At 39.2% G+C, this 20601-nt stretch overlaps 1 protein-coding gene across 1 annotated transcript; it reads left to right on the top strand.

The window, feature by feature from the left end:
* Nucleotides 1–7632: 7632 nt before the first annotated feature.
* LOC148867301 (gibberellin receptor GID1C-like) lies at nucleotides 7633–10154 on the top strand. Its single transcript, XM_088979185.1, has 2 exons — nucleotides 7633–8032; nucleotides 8546–10154. Exons 1-2 carry the CDS (start codon nucleotides 7994–7996, stop codon nucleotides 9545–9547), a joined length of 1041 nt encoding a protein of 346 aa, XP_088835311.1. The 5' UTR covers nucleotides 7633–7993; the 3' UTR covers nucleotides 9548–10154.
* Nucleotides 10155–20601: the final 10447 nt, after the last annotated feature.

Here is a 20601-nt window from a genome sequence, read left to right as displayed (position 1 = left end):
CTATTTATTTTCCATCCCATTGTAATCAACTCCTTGTCAGGGATAGGGAATCATCGAAATTTCCCCGCACTGAGGCAATCACCAAAAAATACATCTAATTTGAAGATATTATTGAAATAGTATTATGGGAATTTGGGGGTATGTTAGGAATTGAATTATGACAATTTTGGGGTATTTAGAAATGGTATTGTGGGAATTACTTGTTGTTTAGATTTTACATACCTAGAATAACCCTTCCACTTATGCAATTCCCCATAGTGTTTTTTATCTCTTGTTCTTGCTATAAAAATATATTATTTATTATTTACCATTTATTTTCCATCCCATTGTAATCTATATTCTCTTAATTAACTTATTTTTTTTAATATTTTATATTTACATTATTCTATAAAGTATATCATTTTTAATATATAAGGCAATATCTCAAACTTCACTCAATATTCAAACTTTTATTTGTTTACATTATTCCTCTTATTTATTCAATTTTCAATTCTATCCTTATTATCTCTATTCTTACACGTTTCCACTTAATTATAATATAATAAAGACGAGGAAGAATGAGATTAGGTCAGATTTCAATAAGCCATGTTCCAAGGTTGAGGCAGTCCAAATGGCAGCAATTTAGGTAATGTTTGGCATCGATGTCGATTTCCCCGGCGTCACATCGGATCCATATCAAAATTTGAAGAATTAGTGATTTTTTCTTTGTTTAGATGGCCAATTATGTCGATTTCTAGGAAACCAACAAAAAAATTCGATCCTTGAAACAGGCTTGGGCGAGGGATCACCACATTCATTGACTCCTTGATTTTTAGGTGATTCCAATTTTTGTTCGGTGAGGTGGCATCCTATGTGGCAGGGGTGAGAAGGTGTTCCAGTGCGTTAATGAAAAAATAATTGCTCTTGAAAATCAATATCAAACAATCTCAAAAGTGATTTCTAAAAAATCGGTTGACATTGGAGGAAATGATACCAAATAACAAAAAAGAGTAGTTTTTCAAAAATCACTGATTTTAGTGATCACCGATTTAAAAAAAAAAAGGTGTGAGCAATCATTGTTGATGCCAAACAACACCTTAGCTTTGATGCCTAGGGCTTCCAACACCTTATGCCTTCAGCTTCCCAAATAGAGTAGGGGTTTTAGTTCAACCCAGGCCCAATTCAAAAAATTGGGCTTAATGCCCATGTCTGGCTTTAGCCTGAACTATTTAATTCAAGCCTAACCTACATAAAATTTGATCCAGTTGGGTTGGATCTGGACCCGGGTTTGGTTTGGGTTAACCAATTCACACAAAAAATTGATACATGCATCTATATATAAATACATGTATATATTGGGTCGGGTTTGAATTATCTAAGGATTAGGTCCGAGCCCAGCTAAAAATTAAAAAAGCTGAACTTTTATGCCTTGCTCCAGCTTGGGGATCGAAAATCTAAGCTTAGCTTGTATAAAATTACATGCTGGGTCGGTTTGATTTTGAGTTAGGCTTGTCTCAATTGCACCCCTTGAATAAGCCTGTTTGGAAGGTTTTTTTGCGTTGATTGAGCTGAATTGATTGAATGGCTTTGGAGAAGCTACCTGAAATAACTTCTTCAGGAAGTCAATTTTGTGGTTGTTATAATTTTATTTCTAATTTTTTGGGTTTTTTTTTTAATCAAACACAACTTAACGATATTCTTGGTTTGAAATCTCCCAACAAAAAATATACATATATCCAAAGCTGTGTTTGGAATCAGTGTAAAATGTCATCGGTGTAAAAGTACATTAATGATGTTTTTACACTTAACCATGAAAGTGACCAATTGCTTTTTGAAAAACACAATGGGTGAAGAGTGTAAAACTTTACATTTGATAGGTTTTATATCGATTGTTGACGTAAAACTCTACTCCATCCAAACGTATGCAAAACTGAACCGGAATAGAATTTTATGTCGATCATAATTATACTCTCCTTCCAAATACCGACAAAAAATCAAACCGATAGAAATTTTTACACCGTTCTTGATTTACATCGATTCCAATCGCAACCTAAAAATATTTACTTGCAAATTAGAAATATCTCCCTGAATAAATTTAACACAGTCCTCACAAATGGACCCCAAATAGAATTAGAGACATTCCAGCGTCAATCGTCTAAGAAAAACTTGGATTTACAACATCGAATACTCCTAAAAATTCACTTTCCATGGGATCCATTATAGCGGTGCGAGAACGCAAGGAAGTTGGCCAATTATCCAATTGCCCAACTTACCCCATGAGAATCGATAAACAAATGAGGCCTAAATTTTGAATTCTAAATTTCTGAAAATAAAGTAACAAACAAGAAAATAATAAGGACGGATCCGTAGTTCGTAAAGTAATCGTAGTACCAAATGGAGGTTGGGATCATCATCTACTGATCTACCAAAAGAAATTGGAGGTAGGAATCTGCTACCAACAGCAACACGTTCCCAACGAGCCACTCCAGCCACACGTTGAGAACATCAATAAGATGTTGCCGATGTGCCAATGTAATGACCTATTATTGTAGTAACATGTTGGGAGCAGAAACAGATATCAACTGTTAATAAAATAATAAAATAAAAATAAGGAAAACGATGAAGTGCCCGAATTTGGGCAGGGCAGATTTGGCCCTCCAATAACATTGTGACACATGGCATCACGGAATAATTGGGTAACACCCGGAAGCTAAGTTCTCATCTTCTGAAAGGCTAAGCTCTCTTCTTCTAGAAAGCTAAGTTCTCACTTTTTAGAAAATAAATCTCTCACTTTCTAATTTCTATCTTTTATGAACTCAAAGGCACCTTTGAGCAGCATCAACACCCAAAACAAATACCGATTACTGGGGGGCAAAAACATTAACACCCAGCTCGATGTATTCATGTCGATGCAAAACAGGTAGCAGTAGAATGACCTTGACAACTAGTAGTCCGACGACAGGCATCTCAGTGTAAGGTTGTCCTCGTAGGTTGAGCCAATCATGGTTCCTGCAGGAAGTTGATGGCCAACAGACTAAGCACATTTGCCGACTTTATTTCAACTCAGTTAAAATGTCATCAGTCCTCTTCACGAGGTACCCTCTACAAGATGAGCTCTTCGTGGCTTCTGCAGGAGTTGGTGGCCAACGGACTGCATGGACGCCCTTGCCAGTCGAGCCTTCCAAAGCTCCCGTGCGAAATGGTGACCTAAAGTCAATAGTGCTGCCCCCAATAGGTCGAGCTCCTAGTAGCTTCTTGTAGGAATGGGTGACTAGCATCACTAATGAGGCTGATGTAGCACAACTGTAGCTCTAAGGTGTCGAGCTGGTAAAAGACCTCGGCACCACATAAGACCCAGTTGCCTCTTTGGCATGAGCAAAATCAAGGGTAAGGAGAGTGGACTACGAGTCGCTCCCAGAGCCTAAGGGCTAAAGTGTCGAATTGATAAAAGACCTCGGCGCCACATAAGACCCAATCGCCTCTTCGGCATGGGCAAAATCAAGGGTAATGAGAGTGGATTGCGAGTCGCTCCCAAAGCCTAAGAGCTAAAGTGTCGAACTGATAAAAGACCTCGGAACCACATAAGACCCAGTCGCTTCTTCGGCATGGGCAAAATCAAGGGTAAGGAGATTGGACTGCAGGTCGCTCCCAAAACCTAAGGGCTAAACTGCCGAACTGATAAAAGACCTTGACGCCACATATGACCCAGTCGCCTCTTCAACATGGGCAAAATCAAGGGTAAGGAGATTGGACTGCAGGTCGCTCCCAAAACCTAAGGGCTAAACTGCCGAACTGATAAAAGACCTTGACGCCACATATGACCCAGTCGCCTCTTCAACATGGGCAAAATCAAGGGTAAGGAGAGTTGATTGTGAGTCGCTCCCAGAGCCTAAGGGCTAAGGTGCTGAGCTGATAAAAGACCTCGGCGCCACATAAAACCCAGTCGCCTCTTCGGCATGGGCAAAATCAAGGGTAAGGAGAGTGGACTGCGAGTCCCTCCCAGAGCCTAAGGCTAAAGTGCCGAACTGATAAAAGACCTCGGCACCACATAAGACCCAGCCGCTTCTTCGGCATGGGCAAAATCGAGGGTAAGGAGAGTGGATTGCGAGTCGCTCCTAGAGCCTAAGGGCTAAGGTGCCGAGCTGATAAAAGACCACGACACCACGTGAGACCCAATCGCCTCTTTTGCGTGGACGAAATATAAAGCAGTTTGCATTCTGCACGATAAAACAAAGGAAAGACTAGTTCGCTCTTAGTACCATGATGGATGCAAACTTGATTTCTTCATAGCCGACCTCCACCTTGGTTGCAGGCTCCGCATCAAACTTACTGGCTGGGACCAGCTCGAAGGACGTTGCATCAAAGTCTACTTAGGTGGAGCGACTTGATAAAGTAGTCACACATAACTCCCTCTTAAGAACGGCATGATGAGTTTCACTCTTGAGGTACTTAGTCGGATTGCAGAACCTCTTGATGGTCACATCCCTAATAAGGTAGATGTCCTTGGGGTACCTGCTCCACCTCTCCTCGAGTAGATGAATTCACTATCGGGCCTCGAAAGTAAAGATGGTGAGGTCCTACACAAGGCTACAAACACTTGGACTCTTCCAACCTGAGAAGCAAATTGAATCGATGCTTACGAGCTCATCGAATTAGTCATTGCAGGCCAAAAGGAGCAATCTACTCCCTTCGCCGAGTTACTTTCAGCTCGGGACTAGGGGCAATTGATGAGGGTGGATTTGGCCCTCCAATAACATTGTGACACATGCCATCTCGGAACAACTGGGTGACACCCGGAACTACTTAGGCAACAACTTGCCTTAGCCAAGATGATGGTGTTCTAGCTGGCGACTTGGCATTGACACTGACCTGGTGACTTGGCACTATTGCCGACCTGGCGACTTGGCATTGACGTCGACTTGGCGACCTGGCATTGACGCCGACCTAGCGACCTGCCTTCACCGTTGACCTGGTGACCTGCCTTCACCGTTGACCTGGCTGCCTTTATGTTGACCTAGCAACCTCGACTACAATTCAGGTCGGCTAGAAGCACCTCGTCTAGGGCCGACTTGCAACACCTCATCACTGGCCGAAGTGACCTCGACACAAGGAGCGACCTCCCTCGAGGGCACGCCGGCCTGACTAAGGTCTAGGTGGCAACCTGCGAGACGTGCTCGCCGACAAATTTGCCATGCATATCCCAACACTTCCACGATCCTTGGAAGTTGGCCCACGTACCAAACATTCTAGAGCATGGTCAACGTGCATGGCGGTTGCCTCCGGGAATCTCGGACCACTTAGGCGACCTCTCAAAAATCTCGGATGCGGTGCGTGAATCCCATGCCAAACAATGCCTATATAAAGGCACCAACCCCAATGACATAGGGGGGGGGGGGAGCAAGTAAGCACATTCTAGCTCTCATACTTTGTGATTTTTTAACTCGCAATCTACTATGAGAGTACTAACTTAATCATCGGAGCGACCTTGCCGGGTTAGTCACCCTGGGTCCTCTGACATTGATTCCTTGCAGGTTTTTCTAAAGAACTACATAGTTCAACAATCCATCCAGCTCACCACCAGTTAGTTCGGCACCTAATTTGCCCCCAACTCGGCCTAGTTAGCTCGACACCTAATCTGCCTTCAGCTTGGCCTCGTCAACTCGACACCTAATCTTCCTCCAGTTTGGCCTAGTTAGCTCAACACCTAATTTGCCCCCAATTCGGCCTGTTCAACTCGGCACCTGATCTGCCTCCAGTTCGGTCTAGTCAGTTTGGCCTCCAATTATTCATCCAACAAAAATTCTCCCCTTCGGCTTTAAATCATCGATCACTTAGAAGAATAGCAAATGACGAGGTATTTAACACAAAAAATAAATCCATCAAGGCACATCCGTTCCGTTTTTGACAAAATGGATCACATACCTTTAATAAATAAAAGAAGTTCGTGCATTTAAAACCCGCCCCGTAAACAGACCTCCATCATAATAACACAGGTTTCGTTGTCCTTTCCCCGACGAATTTGCCTCGTTTATCAAAAAATGGTATTTGCCCAATTAAGTAGACGCACAGTAATCTCACCCATCTAGGATTATCGACCCAATTCACACAAGCAGCCAAAAAACTGTTCTTGGTTGTTGACCCAAAGTGGATACTTCCAAAACCGGGGTGGGCCGCGCCATACTTAACACAGTCGAGCGCATCGGATCAGAAAGTGAGCTCCGAATGGCGACAACCGAGAAGCCAGTCTAGTCCCTCTTCTCCTCTCTTATTAGCCAGGGAAAAAGGCAAGAGAGTGGGGAGGGAGAGTTGGGGGTAGTGTATGAAGTTGCCACGTGTCTACCATCTTCCTAATAAGACAATGGATATGTCCAAGCTCACTCGATTTGCTTATCTAAGCACGCTATTAACTATTGACCAATTTAACCTATAGCCCCAACAAGTTGCTATCCGTATCGCGATTGTATTCCTACGACCGACAGAGAATAGATTCCAATTCAATGGTTTTGATGTGAGGGAAAGAAAAAGATTAACATAGAGAAAGAAGAGAAAGAATGGACGACAGAGAATCTTAGGATTACTAAAAATTGGGTTGAACTTTTAAGCCAAAGAGGGTGGCCCAGTCACTGAAGGGTCCTGATTTACTCAGGGGCGGTCCGTGTGCAAAGGGTGGTTTTACTACTACTTCAAGGTTCAAGTACACACAATCTCTTGTACTTTTCAAAAGTACGCACCGCTTTTTTTTTAATACTTTTGTCAAATATGAGAAAACCAACGGTGGATACGTTGCCCACCCTGCTTGCCTTATTCCATTTCCTTCCCTTTTTTCTATTTTTAATAATAACTTGTGTTGTTTTTTTTCAAGTTCGATTTCCTTCTATGTATACATTTTATATCGAAAGACGAAAATACTCATGGGGAGTGTGGTCAACAGCCACATCCATTTGGTTGACACGTGGCAATCGAGGGAGGACACTGGACAGCGGCTACTTTTGCGGGTTTTTTTTTTCTTTGGTGGGCCCTCCACCGTCCAAGAGAAGGACTCGCATTCACTCGATCCGGTTGCATTCACGCGGTGTGAGGCGTGAGGCGTGAGGCGTGAGGCGGAAGGGCCGGAAGGCTGGACAGATATTCCGAGGTGGGACCCATCAGGAGTGGGTCCCAGGTCCCGGCCTCAGTGGTGGGCGACACGTATTAGTAGGGGAGGAGGACGATCAACCGTACGTAGGGGGGGTCCTTTCGATAATAAACAATCAAAAAGAGAACGACAAAATCCAAAGCGAAGACCGAAGAGTCAGCGATGAGTGAGTCGCCCGCGTTACGGATCCTTCCAAAGCATGCCGTCACGCGCTCCCTGTTACGAGACAAAACGGCGTTTTCCGTCGCGGTGGTACGTCGCGTAATTAAGCAACACAGGGTGTCAAATTGGTAACTTCGCAAGGGAGTGTTTGTGGAAAGGAGTCGAGAGTCGAGACGAGCACATTTGTCGTCACGTGTCTTGGCGTCGGCCACACGCTGGAAAACTTTTGTCTCCTTCCCTTTAAAATTTTAACTTTTTTTTTTTTAATTTTTTCCCTCAATTTCTTGCTGGGATTATTTTATTTAAAAATAAAAAAGAACGAGAGGAATATTATTTTAATTAACTAATTATAGATGGCGGGGTCCATAAAACAGTTTATTTCGGCCGCCCGCTTTGTCGTCTCCTTCGTCTCCGTCCACCCCCGTCGTTCCTTTGCGTTTGACTCCACGCCTTCACTCTCGTGCGCTCCTCTTATCCTTAGCATCTCTCTCTCCCTCCCTCTCTCTCTCTCTCTCTGTTATATCTCCGACCTGCTTTTGTCTCGAGACTCTCGACCGTTTTTTAGTGCTGTTATTTCTCCATTTCCTTCGTGCTTAAGCGAGATCTGGGTTGGGGTTTTGTTTGCTCTGGAGCGCGATGGGTAGTAAAGGTCGAATCTTTGAGAGGTTCTCTTCTGTTTTCTAGGGTTGTTTGTATTTGATTCTTTGAGTTTTTGTGATGGCTGGAGGTAACGAAATCACCGTCAATGAGGCCAAGGTAATTCGTTTTCCTTCACTTTAATTTGTTTGCTTTCTGTTTTAAGTCTTTTGTTCCGAGGGAGGGTGACGAGATGGATTGGTTTTTGGGTTCTGTTTGGGTTTTCTTTATCGACTTTTGTCGAGCCTGCTGGCGGTTGAATTTTAATTGGTGTGGGTTTTGGAGCAATTTTAGTTAGGGTTTCGATTTGATTTGATGGGTTCGGGATGAATATTTCGCCGCTTTGGCAAATTTTGCTCTGTAGGGGCCTCTTCTGAAATCGAAATATCAGGTTTCTTCTTAGGTTTCCTTGCTTGTCTGTAGAATTTCTAGGGTTTCTTTCGGCGGGGCATTTACTGCCTTTTCTGCTCCGTCGTGGGTAGTTAGGAGTGTGATTCTTTTACATTTTGCAAACGTTTTTTTTGGTTTCTGATTAGAATGGAAGCATATAAATAGTGTAAATTCATTTAATTGGGATGTTGATGTTCTTATTCTCGAGTAATTCCTAATATCTCTCATCCTGTCACTGTACAGATGGTGGTTCCACTGAACACATGGATTCTCATCTCCAATTTCAAGGTGGCCTACAATCTCCTCCGCCGACCGGACGGTACGTTCAACCGCCACCTGGCGGAGTTCCTCGACCGGAAAGTCACTGCGAACACAACCCCCGTCGATGGAGTGTTCTCTTTCGATGTCATAGTGGACCGCGCAACTAGCCTCCTCAGCCGGATATACCGGCCAGCCCCGGCCGATGAAGCTCAAACTCAGGCGGGTGTCATGGAGCTTGAACGGCCCCTGAGTACAGAGGTCGTCCCCGTCATAATTTTCTTCCACGGAGGTAGCTTCGCACACTCGTCCGCCAACAGTGCCATCTACGACACACTCTGCCGCCGGCTTGTGGGCATCTGCAACGCCGTTGTGGTGTCCGTCAACTATCGTCGCTCGCCGGAGAACCGGTATCCATGTGCTTATGAGGATGGGTGGGCAGCTCTCAAATGGGTTAACTCCAGGCCTTGGCTTCAGAGCGGGAAGGAGTCCAAAGTTCACATTTACTTGGCCGGAGACAGTTCAGGGGGCAACATTGCTCACCACGTCGCACTGAAAGCAGGGGAATCGGGCATCCAAGTAATGGGGAACATACTACTCAATCCGATGTTCGGCGGGCAAGAGAGAACGGAGTCGGAGAAGAGATTGGATGGGAAATACTTCGTGACAATTCAAGATCGAGACTGGTATTGGAGAGCTTTTCTTCCTGCAGGGGCGGACAGAGACCACCCAGCATGTAATCCATTCGGTCCCAACGGCAAGAGCCTCAAAGGGGTGGAGTTCTCGAAGAGTCTGGTGGTGGTGGCCGGTCTGGACCTTGTCCAGGATTGGCAATTGGCCTACGTTGAAGGGCTGAAGAAGGCCGGCCAAGATGTGAATCTCATCTATCTGGAGCAGGCCACCATTGGCTTCTACTTGCTGCCCAACAACAACCACTTCTATACAGTCATGGAGGAGATTAAACGCTTCGTGAATTCTAACTGTTAATACACTTCTTTACCAATAGACAGACAGGCGGCCAAAGCCATAGATGACAGAATAGAAGCTTAACATTTCACTCGGGGTTTTTTCTTCTTCTTCTTCTTCTTCTTCCTTTTCTTTTTCCTTCTCTCGGGTTCGGGGTGTTTGTGTAGTAAGTAAAGTAATTCCACTTAGTGATGCAATGAGGCCTGTAAAGCTCAGTGGTTCAGTCGGATCATAACTCTTGCCACTGAACTTGTGTTATGTGAAGCTTTTAGTAGACTACTAGTTTACTACTAACGGCGGGAGCTTGGTTTGGAAGATCCACCAAATTAAAAGTTACCCCTTCTAACTTCTGGATCACGAAGAAGGTGATGACTGGAGTGTGGGGGTAATGTTTGGTGGGAGCTCGACTGCTGTCGATGTCTGGCTAATTTTAGGGGATATGAGAAAAAAAAAAAGGAAAAAAGAAAGAGAGAGAGAGAGAGAAATGGATGGAGAAAGAAACATCCACTGTACTGTGAAACATGTATGTTATAGTTGTGCTGTAGAATTATATGTTATTTTGCTTACTTTCTTCTTTGTCTAGGTTTGGCTTTGCAATGCAATAGGCTCTGTACCTTTTACTTGTTTCCATTCTGTTTCTGGTTTTGGCAAATGGCAATGAGCAGAAAAAAACTAGAGAATTGACTGCAGCTTAAATCCTTTTCATGGTTACATTATTGAAGTTTTGTGTAGATCCATTCGGGGCACTAGTCTAGTGAAGATCTTGATTTGAACCTTAGTCCAAAAGTTCCTGTTCTACTATAACAGCATTTGACATTTCTTATTTTATGGATTTATTATTTATGGGGGGCATTTTAACTAATAAAGGAGACAAATTCTTAAAATAAAGAATGCTAAATGCAGCCTAAGTTGTTTGTTTCATTCGGGTTTTCTTTCATGCCATCCAAAATGGTGCCTTTGCCCATTTGCAGTGAGTGGGGGTGGGGGGTTTTGGAGTTTGGTTTGTGTCATCAATTCATCATCGCCTCTTCGGGTGTAATAGTCTGTGGAGAGAGAGAGAGAGAGAGAGAGAGAGAGAGAGTAGATTCGAATCCACAATTAATGACATGGTGCACATGAGTCACGAAAGTGTTATTATCGATCATTGATCATATTGTTGGAAATCTGGAATTCATTATACCACATTAACCAAAAAAAATGTTGTGATGGTGAGGGACAACTGTGAAGAAAGCTAGAAAAGTAAAAGGTGGTTGAAGATTTTCTAAGCACTCATTTTTTTGCCTATGCACCATCCTATCTATATGCATATCAAATCAAATATTATCATATCCACAACATAAGATAATTGTTAACATCGTCTTGATTAAGCCAGTTGGGTATATTATCTATTTTTATCACGCGATTCATGCATATACTTGAAAAGCAGAATAAGACTCTTTAATCAAAGATTAAGAAAACAAAAGAAAAAGGAATATAAGGCACAGTTTGGAGTGCTTTTTAAACTATAAGTGCTTGTTCTAATAAGTATTTATGAACATTTGGTGAAAAATCATTTATTTTAAATAGGAATAGTATAGCCATTTTTAAAATGAAATGATGACCCAAGACAGGCCAGTAATGAAATGAGCACTTAAAATAAGTTGAAATTTTGGGCTTTTTGAATAAGTGCTTATTCTCAAGAATAAAGCTTATTTTCCAAATGCAAATAAATGCTTATTAGTATGGTCTTAACCCAAAATAAATATTTATCTAAATAAGCACTTATTATTAATCTAATCACACCCAAACTTGGCTTAAGACTGCCTGGTACAGCTGGCTGAATGCCCAACTATGGAACACGATGTTCCCCAGACGCCCATCTACCACGCATGCGGTCCACCAAAGAGTATCACTATTTAGGGGTGAATGATATATTGATATTGGATGCATGTTGGAATTAGAGACTGTAATTTGTTAATCAATATGTTAATCTAGGGGGTGTTTGGCACAGTGATGTTGCATTGTTGTGTTTTGGGTTTGATCAATACAAATTTGTGAGAAATATGTGTTGTGATATCATATATGATTGTCATTTCAATTAAAAAAATGCATGTAGATGGGAAACATCAATTTTTGGGGTTGTTTAGTACAGTGGCCATTTATTTAAAGAACATTTTGTTTGACATCTAGGTATCACATAACATAAATGGTAAATAAACAACTGGATGTTGGGAGGAAACATTAAGTATGTCTTTGAAACCATGGGCATTTATTCACTAAACGTTTGTACTTGATTTGTTTGTAAAACTGAGAAAAACATAATGAATCCGTTAATTAACACTTAGGCACCACATCAGCAAAACAAGAACTAAACGCCTACACGTTGGGGGAAGTACTAAAATGAAGCTTCCCCCAATGGTAGGCACACACATAAATTAAGGCCTGCTTTTGCAAGTCTCTATGCATATAAATCCACATAATGGGGAAATATTGAAGTAATACCTATGTAGCAACATTTATTTAATAAACACCCATAGTTCCAAACACATGATAAATTATCTCTCACACAAACAAGAAAATATATCAAATAGCATTTTGCAATAAACGCCTATATCACAATAAATGACCAACATACTGTAATTGCGTGTCATCAATGAATTATTTGAAAGCTTATGATGATGGCAATATATATATATTTAAAGGGCTACACCATAACTAATCTAATAGTGGTTGGAGTTGGATGTATGTATGAATTATGAGGGACCACATGATACCAGAGAAACCACATATACTATTATTATTATTTTTTGATGGTGTTAGGGGCACTGTTAGGCTTATGTAAGTGGTGAATTAGGGAGAATTAAATGCTAAAGAACAGCTAAGCTGGGGGAGTAAGACATGGGAGTGGAACCTTGGTTCTTTGACTTTTAGGCCCCATTAATATTGTATTGTCACTTTTTAGCTCTATCACAAAAATCACGTTGCCTCTTTCTTTTGTTTTTTCTTTTCTCTCATTGATTAATTAATCAACCAATGGATTTCAGATTGGTTTATCTTTTCTTTTTCTATGTTTTTGGGTTGATTTTATATTTTGGATTTGTTATTGTGTCTTGCCTGATTTGTCGTTTCTTAAAGTAGCTGGTTAGGTTTTGAATATATTCTCCTATACGACCCAAAGTCATTTTCATTTAAAGAGAGGCTTTCTAGCCTTTTTTTTTTTTCTCTTTCTATTTTTTTTTATTGGTATGATCTCTAGCTCTGGCGTGGTACCCACATTCTCATGACAACCGTGGGAGTGGATGTCTTGTCATCTGGTGCGTGGGTGATGAATGAATGTTTGATCTGATTATTGATGAAATTTAGGGATGGATTGTAGTCGAGCCGAGTTGAATAGTATGAGGTTCGAGTTCGGCTCAAATAAAAAATTCATAAGCTCGAGTTCCATTTTGAGAAAAAATATTTTATAAAATTTAAAAAATATATATATAAAAATATTTTTATTTGATATTTAAAAAATTTATAAGCTCTAGTAAACTTGAGCTTGGCTCATTTAATAATCAAGCTAATGAATTGGGTTCGAGCTTGAGCTTAGTTGAAACTGAGCCGAGCTTTTTACGAACCAAGCTCGAATAGCTCGTGAAAAGCTTGGCTCGTTGCCACTCCTAATGAAATCAGATGAATTCCTGATAAAATGCTTCCCTAAGGCATCTCCATCGTACAAGGAATATCTTCATCATAAAGCGTGCCTTACACTGATCTCACAACCATATCTCACTCTTTATTGAAAATATCTCTTTATAAACAATAAATATAAGTATGAAAAATATTCCTAATGTACGACCCAAACATAGTGTGAGGTTAATGTAAAGAGTAGATGCAGACTCATACTTATCACATAGATATATTCCCAATGCACGATTGGATTTACAAATGGGAAAATGTTCCATACTTGTCAAGTATGAGAATGTACATGAAGAATATCTTTCATAGATTCATACTTATCAAAGGGACATGCACAGATGTACATGTGGGGAGGTTGTGGGACGCGCTCTGGGGAGCCGAATTCCTTACTGATATGCACACAACACATGCATAGCCGTGAGCCTGGAAATACATACATATGTGACAAGGACTAGTTAATTTGATAACATCCATCCATGCACAGTAGGACCTCACTTTCATTTATTTCCAGAGCCTGATACTTTTGACCAAAATTCTTCATAACAAGATATTATGGCCCCATCCTTATTAATTGACGAGTGACACGTGGCAAGATTTTTCATCTGACATGAAACAGCAATACCTGGCGCATAGAGCAGTGCTCCATCAATGAAGGCAGACAGTGGCAAGTGTTGGGACAGGAAGGGGCACTTTCTACCTCTACAGTTCTACCCGAACTAACGTACCTACTTTAATGCATACATTATATACATTTATAATCTGAGTGGTAAAATTATAAAATACACATTTTTTAGAAGCTCAGACCATGGAATAGTTTCACTGTACATTTAGAGCTTTGCAAAAGCATAAGAACAAGATTGACATCATAGCTTTTTCAAAGATTTTTTGTTTTCTTTTGCTTTCAAGAATTTAGAACTCATCTTAGGTGTTGTTTGGTATTATCGTTGTTTTTTTTACAATGGACATGACTTTGCAGAAAAGTTGATTTCACATAATCCAAGGCATTCGATTTTACTTAAAATGATTTAAAAACACTTAATTAAATAACAAAAAGTAAGGAAAAGAGTAAAATGCCTACATGATGCTGATGTGGCAAAAATGCATTGTAGAAACGATTCCAATACCAAAAACAACTTTAGGGTTCTCTTCTTGGGGGGTTACAAGGGGGGGGGGGGGTGGCATAACAATCTTTTGACTGTGGGGTAGTAGTCATGAGGTGCACCAGCCAGGCGACAACTAGTCCACCATTTAGGGGGTGTTGGAAAACATGGTTGGTTTTAGAATTCGTATCTGCACCCCACAGATGACAATTATGAGAAATATTCTCAATGCATGATGAGATGTGCATGTAGGGCATCGGTGGGGTGCAGATGCAAACTCTTGGTTTTGTTAAATAAAACAATTGCCATGTCAGCAAAAACAATGCAATTTTGCTGATGAGTTAGTATAGTACAAAATCAATCATCTTGTCGAGACTAGGGTGGTAATGAATGGGTGGGACCTGGAAATGAATCAGCCTCTTGGTGTGAAATTGGAATCCGCTCCTCACAATGACCTCATAGCCACATCCCACCATGTATTAGGAACATCTCCCATGAATAATAATAATATACAAATACCAGAAATGTTCTCAATGTACAACTGCAAGATGTGAGGCCAATGTGAGGAGCGCTCTATGTGGAGCATATCTGGACTGATCAGAGTGGGGCTTCACTTCACCGGTCAACTGTCACCACTTACCACACAGACGTAGCAAGTAAAATTTTTTTTTTACCATTTTAGGGTGTCACTCACTCACCCACTCAGCGACTGGCATTTTTGTTTTTGTTCTTTTATGGCCAAACAGACCATTTCATCAACTAATTAATGTCAAATATATCAGAGTCTGAAATAGGATTTAACCATTCTTGAGGGGACATAAAACAAATTGAACCGGATTAGTAAACTCTTCAGGCCTGTTAACCAATTCCATTGAAATTGCAGTAGAAGCTCCATTTGAAAGCAATACAAATGCAAATATGTATAGCATAAATACATACAAAATAATATAAAATATAAGGTTTCGCACTCTACATATTTGCATTTGTACTCCTTCCAAAATCAGCCAGAATGGCAAATTCACATATGATTGCACTAGGAACTCTTCTCACATCCCTACCCACAAGACACCACAGGCTCCTATTGGGAATATCTCCCTTGTCATTCATCATAGGGAGATGTTGTTAGGATCTAGGACTGTCAATCGGTCTACCCAATTGTCTGAATTGAAACGAATTGAACATGTTTATTCTAGTTTCATAATTTTGTCCCAATTAATAATTGGATTGGTTTCAATTATTGTCTATCCTGTGATGATTATTTTATTAAATATATAGGATTTTCCTAATTTTCTTATAATTTTATCATATTTTATGTTTGAGACCGGTGATACATCTAATAGATAATATATAAGATATATTAATTAAAAAATTTTCATTTATTAGTATATAAATAATTTTAATATTTTATTGTCATTTTTATTAAGGTTATATTGTCAAAGTTTAAGTTACTATTTAAATAAATAAATATAGTTTTAAGTATAATCGACTCTATCAAGTCAAATAAAATGAGTCTGGATCTCCTGCTCATACAAACTCTGCCCACGTCTACCCACATAACATCACAACCACACATGAAGAACATTTCATCCTCCTACATGGTATTTTGTAGGGGAAGATTTCCCAATTCATGGGGATGGTGTGTTGTGAGTAGGCGTGGATCTCTGGTGGGTAGGTGATTTGGAATCAGATCAAATAGACCCGACTATTAACCAAGATGATTTGAGCATGTGATTTTGTCCCAATTAATAATCAGTTTGAGACTTGTCCTAAACCCAATAGATAGGGTGGTTTTGTTTTGTGGATAGGGATGTGGGAGAAATTTGTTGATATGAGATTTGGAGTGGATCTCTATGGTTGTGTTATGGGTTGTGGATCAAATAAATAATAACATCCTACCTAACATAAAGTGTATATGGTCAACAATCACTCAATCTCTCCAATATCATGGGGTCGATGTTATTATTGATTTATTGGGTCTATAGCCTTCATCAAGTTCGGCCGATGAATTCTCTACTATAACAAAACTTCCCTGTGACTCCAATTAAATACAAATTCCGCTTAGCTAAAGGCTTTAGCTGTATAACAGGCTGTGGAACCAATGATAGTGCTCCATGTCAGTGATAGGATATATTGGCGATTGTAGGCCCCATGCATTTTATAACCCATGTGAAGTGTTATTTTTGGTTCCACAGGGTGCTAAACTGCAAAATCCTTCAGCTAATACTATCTCATTCAATACATGAATGCCAAATTGCCAACATGGAAATTAAAATGTAGTTCGTATGATTTTATGAATTTATTTCTATCACTAATCTGTTGTGTTTGAGATTTGTAACGCCATGTCACCTGGTCACTGTTGCGCCAATATCTCTATGGCTCGAACGTCAGACCTACAATTATTTGCCAACTGGCAACTATAATTATTTAATGAACTTTCCCATTATTTCTAACTCTCTATGGAAATCATCTCTACATAAAATAAAAATGAGAAACAAAGCCATGCTTTTTTTTATTGTACACTCTCTCATCTGGTTGATACAAGTCTCTCCATTTATATTTTTGCAGTCAACCCCTATTATGTTAAAGAGATTAGGGAGAGACCATAAGGATATAAGATGAATAGAACCAACCTTAATCTAAAAATCTAATTGAGATGGTTTGTTTGGTCTTTTGGAATCAAAATCCATTGCAATTGGAATTTGAGTGTTTATACCTAGTGGTGGAGTTAGGAATTTTCTTTGTGGGGGGTAATTTAAACAAAAAAAAATGAGATAAGGAGTAGAGGAGGTAGGGTTTGGAGAAAATGGCCAGAGAAGGTTTGGATCTATTATAGATTTTTTTAAAGATTTTTTTTTTTTTGATTTTAGGAACTTAAGGAATGTGTTAGAGAGTGATCCTTTGTATTTTAGTTCAAGTTTTGGGAGGGTCAAGAACCCACTTTATTACATTTTTTACCTTGCCTCAACTTAGTAACCATATAGATAATGGTTTAAAAAAAAGTTTTGGGGAGGGGGTTGGGGGTTGGGAGGATAGGGGAAGAATCCCCACTGATATACTTTGGCTCCACCATTGTCTATTCCCATATGCATTTGGTTCAGACAGAAATCAAAATGGGGAATTGGAATCAGCGGGAATGAGATTTCATTCCCAAGGGAGAGGGAGGGAATGGCCATTCCCTCAACACCAGGAATGGGATTCCGATTTTGTCCAACCAAATAGTTGGAATTGGAAGCCATTTTGATTCTGATTACAGACCCCTATCTCGAAAACCAAAAGGGCCCCTAGTGTGGTCACGTATATCATATTACAATAATAGTATTCTTTGATGCTCCCCAAACATGGTGATGAAAGACATCTTGAGGTTTGTCTATTTGGTTGTGCTTGACTTTCAATGATATCAGAAAAATTACAACCAATCAACCAACATCATAAAAGTGGTTACCAATTAGGTGGGCTTCCATCAAAATTCATAGGAGGGTTTTGACTTTTGATTGGTCAAATCCTTTATGGTATCATGTCTTTTTGGCATCATAGAATTATCTTGTAAATGAATTAGCTAGGAATCATAAGAAATTATAAATCCTACTTTAGTAATCTCTATATATTCTAATTCGAAGTAGCTGAATGCAATGATCGTGTGGTAGGCTATGGAACCAATGATAACTCCCCACTTAAAATGCTTGGAGCCTACAGTGAGAGGTTGAATGATTCTAGGTTCCATGTATTTAATGAATGATGTGGGGCATTATCATTGGTTTCACAGCCCATTGAACAACTATTGCGTTCAGCCAATCCTATTTTTATATATTTTAGCATGTTTTCTAGGGTTATAACTTGTAAACAATTGATTTGAGAATGGTGAATTTTGCAAGGATCCTGAATAAACATAAGCACATAACTGCTACATCATGTAAATCTTGTGTTTTCTTAATTCAACACTATACAAAGTATTAGCAACCATGCACACATGATAGTTTTTGATGATGATGATGATGATGATAGTAGATAATATGTTTCCAAAATTTTTTACAATTTTATTCTTATTTATCACATTTATTTTTGTTTAACATGATAAATACATGATATTAGAGATTTGTCCAAATGTTTTCTACATTTTTTTTGTTTTTTTTATACTTTTGTTTGTTTTCATCCTTTTTTTTTTAATTTTTATTATTATTTAATTATGACATCAAGGGTATACAGTTTAATCTAAAAGGTTGAATTGTTGATTTGCTACCAAATAGGAAAACAATTCCATGTTGGGTTGATTTTAAATTTGTATTTTATTTTTATCATCAATAAAAACAATTGTTCTTTGACACACTTATTTTTTTTCTAATATGATAATTTAATATAAGAGTCAATGAAAAATGGGAGTTAATACCCTAAATACAAGACTTAATGAGAGGGAATTGAATGAGGAAACATATACTGGATCATATTACGAGAGGGAATTGGAGAGACCAAATTAAAAAGTAAGGATAGTCAAGAATATGTTTCAATGAATGTTACTGGGAGTTAGTACTTTAAATATAAGACTTAATGAGAAGGATTTGAATGAGGAGAAAAGTGGTTGTTCAAATTATATTTTTATCCTTACAATGAAAGAGTGACCAAATTAAAAATTCAGGGCATTTTAGTCATACCAAAAAATCTACACTTTCATTTGCATTTTTAAGAATAGCATAGATAGTCTTAAATTTTCTATTCATAAATGTTGTTCATAAATTTTCTATTCTAGAAAATAAGACCCATTCACACTTTTATAAGTAGTATATATAGTATAGATGGTTTTAAAAATTGGACTAGACTAGAACCGGTGATCAAAGCAGTTCCATTTTCGGATTGGTTTTTAAAAACATGAAACAAAGAAAGATTAATATGAAAGTTTGACTTTGAAGACAACTCACAATTAAAATCTAAATTTTCTTAGTCGATACTAGGTTTCCTTGTGATTATATCTTATTGGAGGATGGAACCTCTTAACTAGTTGTTTGCACTCCCTCAAAAGCCTTTGGCATCTCCAAAAGATATAAGTCTTGTGATTTAATGTGCTTTCTATATTTCTTTTGTTCTTTCTTATTTCCCTTCACGACAACAAATCTCCATAAGAGATTTAAAAAAACAAAACAAAAAAAAAACCCTTGTTTGACAAGAGATAGGTTTATTCAACCAAGAAGAAAGATCATTACAACTTGCTGCTCATTTCTAGGGTTTCTAAGTGGTTGTTGTCAGCACCCAATTTTTGATAAGCTCCTTTGCCTTACATCTTTGTTCTCGCTCCCAAACTTTAAAATCATCGTGATATGTTAATTATCACACCTCATCCCAAAATCACGACAAACAATCAAATCCCTCTTAGTAATTCGAAAACCCTAAATTGACCCACCCATTCAATTTCAACTGTAAATTCCATCATTTCCTTACGAAACTAGCAATATTCCAAGTTGACATCGTAATCTGAACTAAATCTTCCAATCCAAATATCTGATCAAAGATCCATCTTTTCCATCAAATCTGATATGATTAGTATTGCCTACTCACCAAATTTCACATCAAGATTCCCTCATTTGATTCACCATCAAGCTAAGATTTTATTTCAACAAATCTCATTGATTAAAGCACATCATGCCATGGATCTCCATCATCCCGGATTTATTTGACCAACCGAACCTCACCACCATGTGCAGAGACCCAAAAAACCCAAGTACATCAATTTTTACGGCCTAACTCTTCAATCTGACCGTTAAACCAAAATATTCTATTTCAAAAAATCTCATTGATTAAAGCACATCATGCCATGGATCTCCATCATCCTAGATTTATTTTAACAATTGTACCTCACCATCATGTTTAGAGACCCAAAAAAAACCCACCAATTTTTATGACCTAACTCTTCTATTTGACCGTTAAACTAAAAAGATTTTATTTCGGTGCTCCGGATTAATTCGCCCTTAGTTGGCCCTGATCTAGGGTTTTAAGGAGGTAATGACTTTACATAATCCCCTATAGACATTTGGACCAATCAACATGCTCCTAATAGGCCAAATAAACCCAAAACCCCAAAATAACCCTTCTTGGACTTAGGAAGTGACATAAGGGCCATTATGGCTATCTCTAATTTACGTTTTTTTCCATTAGCATGCCTAATTCGAGCCCTTCAAGGTCAGATACGAAAACCACTTCATTAGAGGGTCGGAAACCCTAAAATCTCTTCAATCTTTCATGGGGAACCGCCGAAAAAATGATGATAGGAATCTTTTACAAGAAAAATCTTCAAGATTTCACGCATGGAGAAAGCCTTATGAAGTCTTG

This window comes from Nelumbo lutea, chromosome 3, assembly GCF_056320005.1.
Source record: "Nelumbo lutea isolate HS-2025 chromosome 3, American lotus-T2T, whole genome shotgun sequence".
NCBI classification, from domain to species: domain Eukaryota; kingdom Viridiplantae; phylum Streptophyta; class Magnoliopsida; order Proteales; family Nelumbonaceae; genus Nelumbo; species Nelumbo lutea.
This window is presented reverse-complemented; position numbering and strand designations above follow the sequence as displayed.